This window comes from Falco biarmicus, chromosome 9 (genome assembly GCF_023638135.1).
Source record: "Falco biarmicus isolate bFalBia1 chromosome 9, bFalBia1.pri, whole genome shotgun sequence".
NCBI classification, from domain to species: domain Eukaryota; kingdom Metazoa; phylum Chordata; class Aves; order Falconiformes; family Falconidae; genus Falco; species Falco biarmicus.
This window is the reverse complement of record NC_079296.1, coordinates 30,999,601-31,009,494: the sequence shown is the minus strand read 5'-3', so window position 1 is coordinate 31,009,494 and position 9,894 is coordinate 30,999,601. Positions and strand designations below refer to the sequence as shown.

The following is a 9,894-nucleotide window of genomic DNA, read 5'->3' as shown; positions in this document are numbered from 1 at the left end:
GAACTGAATGAAGTACTTTGTTAAATCCCTGGGGAAGGTGAGTTGAGTACAAAGAAGCTGAAGCCAGTCCTGGTTTGGCTGCTGCTCAGATATGCTGAAGGATGATGCTGGGCCAAGTCCCAGCAGTGTTGACTGTCTCTCTCATTACTTGTGACAGCAATGTAAAAGATAGCTGAGATACGCTGTGTCGTGGGGCATCCTCTCACCACTCATATGAGTAAACTATCCACAGTTTTTGAATTCTGTCCCAAATACAAGGAGCATAAGTTTCTAAGGGTAAAGGTGAGAGTTCTAACAAGTAACTTATAAAAGAAACTTTTCCCCTTGGAGAGTGGCAACCTTGCTCCACAAGTTATAGAGAATTTAAAAAGAAAAATAATCAAATTTCTGAGATGAATGAGTTAACTGTTCTGGCAGCAGCTCCTTCTGTTGCAACGAATTGTCCTTGCACAAACCACTTTAAGGAGTATATATTAGTAGAAAGCCATAAAGGTTATTTACATAAATGGAGTTTCATCATCTCCCACTTCGAAACAGGCTGGATTAGTTATGCTGATCTAATGTTTTATTTGTCATGGTTTGTCTGAGGCTAGAAGTACATGTCAGATTGTGTTTTAGTTTGCTCTTTCGGTATGCTGAAGGTAGCCCTCTGAGATACTAGTTTAAATTATGCAGCATGTACTATATTATAAAAACAGTTTCATGTATCTAATATTCAAACAAAACCAAAATATTGATTGTACCATGAGCTTTCTTATGTCCTAAGTTAGCAAGAACAATTTTCTGCAGCCAATAGCTCCCAACTCTTTTAGGAATATACCTTGCAAAATATTCTCAGAAGATCTTCAGTTTTCCTTTACAACAAGTGGAAGAGAACAACTTTCAGGTCTGCTCCCAGACCTTTTCTCTTTTTCTCTTTCTTTGAGAGCCATCCTCAGTCCCCTCCTGGTATGAGAAAGGTGATTTGGCATTAGGTTAGTTCAGCAGTTGGAATTCACTGTTCTCTTCAGGATAGAAACTAAGATACTTTTCAGAAAGTTAGCAAAAGTCTTAGAGAATGTCTATAAGAGCTTTTCAGTTTTGCTTGGCAAACAATTTCAAATTCAATATTGCATCATTTTCTGCTGTTAAAGCAGACCAACTTTTGTAGCATGGCCTGCATCTGAACTGAAATCAAGTATACATCTTTTACTGATATGACAGCCTCAGTTTAAAGAAAGATGGGATTTGATCTTAAAGACAACCTCATCAAAGCAGCTGATCCAGGATCTGTGTAGGATTATTCTTTTACAGAATTGATTGCACTAGAGGGCATTCTCTTCTTCAAATGAAAGACAACATTTGGTTTTGGTAGTTACTGACTACTTTCAAGTTACTTTTCCTTTCATTTCAATTTTAAACAGGCAGACATTCCTTATTAAAGTTCAAAGAATTCCTGAGTCTAAACAGAAACTTATGGTGACTTTTCTTACCAAAACCTGCATGTTTCCACACGCTGTTCTAGAAAAGGATGAGCTGTTTGGCCTTATGACACTGTTTTGAGAATAAAGCCAAAAGATTTCTCTCATTGCTGTTTATGAAATTAAATCCCCATCATGTAAACCTGGTACCAAAAAATGGCCACCTGGAGAAGGTTTTAAACAAAGACACCTTACTAACTGTTTTCCACAGCTGTCACTCTATCAGTATTGTAACCCAGGGTAAGGAACAAGTATAGTCCAAACTTAAAACTGGAATTTCCCAATTCCATGGATCCCTGCTCTGATATAGCACATCTGCAGCTTGAGATGGTCACCTGGCCTCTTCCCTTTCACTAACTGCCAACACTGATTGTCCCGTTCATATACAGACTACAAAGCCTCAACTTGCTGCTCAGCCTGAAAAACGCCTGCAGAAATATCATCACTGTAATCACCCTGCGTATCGACAAGCTTGAACTTACATACATCCTTCTTGTCAGGCCTGAGGGCGGCAAGGCCCGGGCACCGCAGACGGCGAGGCGGGCAGGTGGGGCAGGTGAGGCAGGCCACAAGCAGGCCGCAGGCGGGCGCGGCGAGGCCAGGGCGCCTTCCCGTGGCAGCCCAGCTCCTGCTGCCACTGAGGGGACAGGCCCAGAGGTTTCTGGGTGCGCGCAGTACGGGAAACCCAGTGCACACCCGCTCGCAGCCCAGTGCCGTAGCAAAGCCCAGCCGCCTGCGAGCCAACCTCCCGCCGCCGCGCCCCGCGGGCCCCGCCCGCCAGAACTACCCTTCCCGTCGGGCCTTTCGCCGCAGCAACGTCCGCCGTCCCAGGGGGCCGCGCGCGCCGCGCTCTGCCATTGGTCGGATTTGAAAAGCAGCCGCGGGGCGGCGTGGCCCTGTGGCGGTTGTGCTGGGCCGGGAGCGGCGCTGCCTGCGCACGACGGGGGTCGGCGGCGGGGGGCGCCCGGCGAGGGGGAGGCTCTCGGGTAAGTTCCACGGGTGCCGGGGCTGCTGGGCTTTCGCTTGAGGGGGGAAGGAGGCGGTGATTGCCGCCTGGGGGCCGCGGAGTAGGGAAGCAGTGCGGGTGACCGTGGCGGGGGGTATTGAGGCTTCTCCCCTTCGCTTCGCCCTGCTGCGGCCGTCGTCGCTAGCGCTACGGGGCGGGGGGGCTGCGCGAAATCTTCGGTACCGCGGTGGGTCGTGCGAGCCGGCGGGGGGTCCCCCTGGGCCGTGGCTGGCGGAGCCTGCGGCAGTGTCCCCTGAGAGCTTCGCGCCGTTGCGAGGCCTTGAGGTAAAAGGTTGGTATTTTCAGAGGGAAAACTGTCCTTCTAAACGCTTTTGAGCGTGAGGGCCGGTGCTTTGTGTGTTACGTAGGCTGGCAGGCATCCCGTGTGCTCCGGGGCCTCTCCGGCCCGTTGTGCCGTCTGCCGGCCCTCCAGGCCCCGTGCGCGGGCTGTGCCGCGCTCCGCTGTGCGCGCCGCGCAGGGTCGCCTTCCCTTAGGCCGCCTGCAGCTCTGGACTCTGTTGTCATGATAAATAGAGTTGTAATAACATATGCCGCTGTACAAGTTATTTTTTCGTGGCTACAGCCAGGCAATATACTAGTTTACGCTGAAGTATCTAAGGCAATCGCAGCGCTGGCCCAGCCCGCAGCTCGGGCTTTGCGGGCGGGCGGTGGCCCCCCTGCCCGGCTGCAGGGACACCTGTGGCGCCAGCTTTGCATGCGGGGCTTTGTGTTTATCTTCTGCCCCTTACCTAAAAAGGCACGCAATGAGAGCATAATCTTGACAAATCACACTTTAACATAAGCTTATACTTCAAGCAACAGAACTGTCAGTTTTCTAACAAATGAGTTTCCTGCCAAGGGCTGATAAGAGTTTTGCGCTGCGATTTTTCTGTAGCTGATGAATAGGACTTCCACATCGTGATAGCACAGGTATGTTTCTTTCCAGTAGTATCTTATTCCCAGGTCAGCGTTTTCTCAAGCTCTGGTAACATTTCAGGTCAAGCTTTTCCTGGTTTTCATACAGTTGCTTGACCAAAATAGAAACTGTAGATTAGAAGAAACAGAATAAACGTGGTTGCTTAGTTTACATATAACTTTACCTCATTTGCAGCTTGGTGATGTTTGTCTAGCTTCACAAAGTTCTGTATCTGCCTTCTACATGCTAGATGGGAAGATTGCACTATTAAGTGTTTTGGCACCGAAGTGCAGGCATGTTTCACGTTTTATGCTGGGGGGAACAAAAATGCTTTGACTGCTTAGTAAGCAACACTCTTCCTGAGCAAAGAGGCTTTGAACCAGCCCTGGTCTGTCCATTGTTTCAATGAACACTGTGTGTTCACCGTTAGTATTTAGAGAGACAATACATATGGGTCTCTGTAGCATTGATATGGGGATGTAGTATTAGAAGACTATTCAGTCATTGTGACCAAAGCTTCAAAACCGTAGGAGGCCATGTGGAATGTATCTAATTGCTAGAATGAATGCTTGCTGCCATAGGCTATGGATAATTGTCCAATGAGTTATTTTATATTTACTTAAATTAGTTATTTAAGTATATAAACTTAATCCTTAAAAATGTCCAAGTCACATCTGTAATATCACAGAAAAAAGCAATAGGAGTGTAAAGTGCAGACAAAATACTACTATTTTAAATAAAATACTTTTAAAAGCTTATTTCAAAACTTACCTGTCTAATATCAACACAGGATCAATTTGTTTTCATTTTCTATAGCAGCGTTTCACTGCCCAGATTGAGATGCACAAAAATAATTAAATTACAGATAAATAAATGAATTTCTGATCTGGAAAACGACTGGGAAAAGTTACTAAAAAACAATACTTGTACTCTGGTATGACATCTTCTAATTTTCTGGTGTCACCTTAATAGCTAAAACTATTAGGTTTTGGAATGTTTCTGAACTCTATGTTGCATTAAGCTACACTGTTATCTTTGTAATAGCAACTGTTTGACAGGTCCTGCAAAGGCAAACATGAAGCTTGGGTTGCTCTTGCAATGAGCTTTTATTCTAAAGAACACTATAAAGGGGTGATGGAAAAGTGGATGTGGAACAGTATGATTGGTTTGGTCTTTTTGTTGGTGTGTTTTTTTTTTAAATCCTGTGTCAGACATGGTTTTTAGCAAGGTTGTGGTCGATGTGTAAGGCTTTTCTGTGCTAAGCAGTTGCTTTTCATTGAAAGAAGAATGGATGTTCTTGTTTCATCATGATGCAAACCCCTCTGCAGACTCTTTCCCCAGCTATCAGAAACATGCTATGTAAATTATGACAAGGGTGAAGAAAGATTTTTCCTTAAAGAAATTGAAGCTTTCTGTTGCAAACTGACTTGTCTTCTAAGTGACTTCAGAAGCTCTACATTAGGTAGTCGGAGAGGAAAAAATAGTTTTATTTTATCTTTCAGGATGGAACCAACTCTGGATAACGTGCAAATTCTCAGACCTTCCTACATTGCTAGTGTTGAGCTCCTTGAAAGGACAGGACCAGTAAATGTGGAAGATATTAAAGCAGATCTCTCTGCTGACTTTTCTTTGGTTTCCTCAAGCTCAGACACAAGCCAGGTAAGAAAGCTTTAATGTTGGCATTGTTTGGATATTTTTTTTTTAAAAAGCTTAGTTCTTTCATCAGTAAGAGCAATCAGAATTTTACAGAGAAGATAAAAAGCATCTTTAATATGTTTCTAATTTGGAGGAGATAGATAAGATTAGATAAAGTTGTGTGGTGCTGCATTCGTACGTTATTGGGTGCATCAATCTTCTATGAATGAGGCTAACTGCCAGTCCAGAGCAGCTTAGTCATAGAATGTTGTTGTGGGTTTCATTCTCGATCTCTAGTTAGCCTGAACGTAGAGAGTGTGTGTGTGTGTATATGTATGTGCTGTAAGATTATGAACTCTTAAGTTATCACAGCAAACTTCTGCAGGGGCCTTGTAAAGCACTTTTAAAAACTGATATAGTAAATTACTTTTGCTACCCCTGTCATCAAATAAGTGTTCAAAGTAGCCTGTTGAAAATAAAACTGCCTTAACATGCTAATTATCAAAGAATCTAGTCAAATGTCTAACTTTTTTTTTTCTCTCCTTAAATTAAGAGGAGCAGTTTGGAGTCTAAGGGACACATAGAAGTTTGCTTGCGTATTAGGCCACTTACATCGCTGGAAAGAGAAAATGAATTTCAGGTGTGGCATTGCTACATTTAAAAATACTTGGAATGTGTGAGGGTTTTTCCCTTTTAAGTTGAGCTCTTCATAGTCTTTCCATACCTGTATTGATTGTGTTTCCTTTTAATAGGACTGCATCTCACTTGAAGACTCAAGAAGCGTCATACTGAAGCCCCCCAAAAACTCTTTGAGTCGGCTAAGTGAAAAAACTTCTGGACAGATGATGCAGAAATTCACTTTCTCAAGAGTAAATGAATTGTCTTTAAAAGTTTTTTAAATTTCTGGAAAAAGTTGTTCAACTTATTAAATAACCAAGCAAATTTTAAACTGTCAATAGTGTTTAACATTATAAACATACAGAACGTAAAAGATTTTTTAAAAGTCTTTAATGATTGCTTAAACAGAATAACAATATTTCTTGGGTAATGCTTAGGTGTTTGGACCTGAAACAACTCAAGAAGAATTCTTTGAAGGTACCATGAAGCAACCAGTGCAAGATTTCTTAAACGGATGCAATCGTCTTATTTTTACATATGGTGTTACAAATGCTGGGAAAACCTACACGTTCCAAGGTATATCTAGAAATGAGTTCTCCTTGAATGACCTTCTGTTTTTTAAAGTGAGGATTCCTTCTAGCAGCAATATAACTCTTTGCTTTATTTAAACTGTAAGCCCTATACATTGTCTTCTCCTGAATATTAATAAAGAGCCTTTGAAAGGCTCCTTCCATAACAAGTATCACTAAATCGCCAACAAACAGTCGTTCCCAGAGTTAAAACATGTAGTGTTACTGCTTTGTAAGGCTCTAATAATTTCAACGTAGTGTGTGTGACTTCATTTTTTCCTCCAAGTATCTACAGTGTCAGGGAGAAGGGGCAGCTGGGGAAAAAACACTTTGTATATATCGGGATGTGAAAAGTGTAAGTCATTCTACACCAGACTAGCTTTTAATTTTAATCATTATGCATATGACTTTCATAATAATAATCTTGTATGCACCATCTTCAAATAAGGAATAGTATTTCAGTCTGTTTCAATTATTATAGGCAGAGATTAAAAGTTTTAAAACATGTTTGATTACTTCCAAGTATTTCTGTCTTGTCTCAAGCTTCTGAGCTTATCAGTAATACCCTAGGAGACTTTGTCTTCTGATGCCCTAGTTCTGTACTGTTAAGTCTCAATATCCCTTCTGGTCAGAAGATGTCATTTAATTATTTTTCAAAGCATTTTAACAAATGAGGTGATTTGTTTCGCATGGAAATAGTTTCTTCTCTAGTGAAATGGCAGTTCTAGATGCTATACTGCTCATTTTATATGCAGAAGTAGTAGAAGGACAATGAGTTTTGTGCCATGGGAAATTGATTTTTATAGAAGTGACATTGTCTTCCAAGTGATTATCTATTAGGTGGTTTATTACTGAAGAATACTGCCAGTACTTTGTTACCATTAATCTGGGGCAATAATGGGGATGATCTTTCCATTCCTAATAAATAATAGGTAAATAAAAAACACCAGAGTTCCTAAAGTGTATAAGCCCCCCACGCTTTACTAGTTTGGGGTATACTTTGTTGTGTGTGTTCTCAAGAATTTCTGATTCATGACTTTTTAGATTCTGGAGATTCTTTCTTGGTATTACATTTTTTAGGATTTAACTGTCAGCTCGTGATAAGATTTGGCAGGGCAGAATGTTGCTCACTGGGTGCCATGATTTCCTCTTCTGTTATTCCCATTACTGTCAATGTAGCCTTTCCACTTCGGCACTACATGGGAGTCTATATTCAGTCAGCGGCAAAGGACTCAAATGAAAGATGAAGCAGCTTTTCAGGACTGGTCGTTGTTTGCCAGTGACAGTTGCTTTGTTCATATTAAATTGAATTAATTGTTAAGTGGTGTTGCAATAAGCAGAAAATGGTTAGAGAAGAAAGGAGATTAGGAAAAACAAATGTAATAATATATTATGGGGTTACTAGCTTGCTATTTGAGTGCAACCAGATTTTTACGTAGGTTCTGACTTAGGTGACACAGGTAGGGCTGTCTGTGGTAAAAACCTGTCTTTCAGGAGTAGGAGGAATTATCAAAAAGCTGGAAAGTGATGCTGTCAGTCTGAGATGGGACAGCAGTTTCTTCCACTCTCCCTTCTCCTCTCTGATTTAGAAATCAAAGATAAATGAACCCTTTTTAGAATTGCAGCCCTAAAAACTAAGGCTTTTATTGGACTGCTTTTTGCCTTTCAGGTGCAAAAGTAGTATGCTCTGAGAAAAAGATCTGGGACAAGGAAAGGAGTGTCTTCACGAGGCTTCTAGAACTTTTTTCATAGGGTCTATGGAATTAGGACAGGACTAGAGCTGAGAGATCGGAATCAGTTGTATTTCGAGATTACTTGCATGAGAGAGTGTGAAGGCAGCCTGAGAGATGCAATTGAGGAACTGCACATATCTATTAAATGTCTGTTGGTCGTGGTTGGTTTGTTTTTTTGGTCCTTAATGCTAAGCTTATACAGAGTACCCCAGCAGTTCTTGTTTTATATTATGTGCCTTTACTGTCTAAGGGATACAGCATGAGCTGTTGCTGAAAGCCAAATACCTTTCAAAACACTCTTAACACAAATGTCATTACCCTGAGAATACAAAACCCCACTGTTTAATGCTGTAAGTTACCTCCAAATTTCTCATGTGTTACCTTGAGGTTAGAATTGCTTATCCTTCTGTCTTCATTTATCTGTATACCTTGTTCACAGTAATGATTAAACTTTCTTTTGTGTGTTGCTTTCAGGGACAGAAGATGATGCTGGTATTCTTCCAAGGGCTATGGATCTGTTGTTTAAAAGTATTCAAGGAAAGCTATACACAACAATGGATATCAAACCCCACCGGTGCAGAGATTATATAAAGCTGACTAAAGACCAAGTGAGAGAAGAAACTTCTATTAAAAATTCAATACTTGAACTAACAAAAGAGGTAAAGAGCACTTTTATTCTATACTGATAAGCACACACATCTTCAGATATCTCAGTGTTACCCTCTTAATTTTTCAATGGGCAAAGACTCTGTATTGGAGCATGGATGTATCTTTTTGCTGTCAGCCAGCTATTCAGATTAGCAGTAAAGTGAGCAACAGAGCTGATGAACCCTGTTCTGTGGATTTCTGTCTTGTGGCTGAATACTTAATGGAATGTAAACCCCAAGCTTTTTCCTATAGTGTGGACACCTAATAATTTATCCTCTGGGGTTGCTGGTGCTTAAGAAGGGCTGAATGCAAATAGTCTTCCCATCTCTAGAGGTGTGGTAGGTCTACTTCAAAGGCAGCTCCTCTAAACTATCTTTCAGGATACTTGAAAGAAATTAATGACTTTGAGGTTGAAGCAATTTTTTTTTTTTTTAAAAACAGCAGATGTGTAAAGCAAATATACAGAAGGATTTATAAAGGTCTGAATGAAAATGGTTTTCTACTGGACTTCATTCTTTAACAGACCACTGTTGAGTGGTCCAGAAATACGCTCCAGTTTTATGAGTTGCCTGGAATTCTAAAGCTGCTCAGTCCAGTTACAGATACAGGAGACGTGTATTTTGTATAAGCACTTTTTCTTGGGCTTTTAATTCTGAAATTAATGGAATAATATAAGAAAAACCCTGACCATATGTTAGGAATTGGAACTAGAAAGGAATTGTTGTGGTGTTTTTATTTTTAATGAAGTGGTATGATAGGTTATAATGGGTTGTTCTAGCTGTTGTGGGATGGAATGGATCTGTTACCTTGATTTTTAGCAGTTGGTTAGCTGGACTTCTCCAGTGTGGAAGGCAGGTGGCAGCAAAATGCTTCAAGACTTCAATTTAAAAAGCACAGACATATGTTAGATCTAGCTCTAGCAGTCTTTAAGGACTTCAGAAAAATGTGTTGTGTATGTGTGAATATATATATATGTCCCTCTAGTTTCTGGAACTGGTTATAAGAACAAGTTTGGTGGCAAAGTTCGCATCTGCTTCAACAGAGACAAGTTTGGGTGGGTGTTTTATACGTGTAAAGCTTAAATCTAAAAGCTTTGATTGTGTAAATAATTATTTCAGGAATCACTTTATAGGATCCTAGCTTTATATGAAATATAGTCTTGACAAAACATTTTAAAAAAAAAAACCCACACACAAAAAACTGAACCAAACCACACCTGTTCTTTAATCCACATTTCTTCTCTTAAGCATACTGAGTTTGGTAGATGAATTGCACTTCTCTGCAGTTCCATGCCTAAAAAACCCAACAA

The 9,894-nt window shown here is 40.9% G+C and overlaps 1 protein-coding gene across 2 annotated transcripts in view; it reads left to right on the top strand.

Annotated features, from left to right (window-relative positions):
* The first annotated feature begins 2,325 nt into the window (after positions 1–2,325).
* Positions 2,326–9,894, top strand: part of KIF20B (kinesin family member 20B) — a 43,283-nt gene continuing 35,714 nt past the window's right edge. The window contains exons 1-6 of one of the 2 annotated variants that reach the window (XM_056353076.1): positions 2,326–2,446; positions 4,885–5,041; positions 5,571–5,657; positions 5,770–5,886; positions 6,073–6,211; positions 8,412–8,596. In XM_056353076.1, the coding sequence (XP_056209051.1) occupies positions 4,886–5,041; positions 5,571–5,657; positions 5,770–5,886; positions 6,073–6,211; positions 8,412–8,596 (684 nt within the window). In that variant the 5' untranslated portion in view covers positions 2,326–2,446; position 4,885. Of the gene's footprint in view, positions 2,447–4,884; positions 5,042–5,570; positions 5,658–5,769; positions 5,887–6,072; positions 6,212–8,411; positions 8,597–9,894 lie in introns of those variants that run through there. The other variant, XM_056353077.1, reaches the window with a different exon arrangement.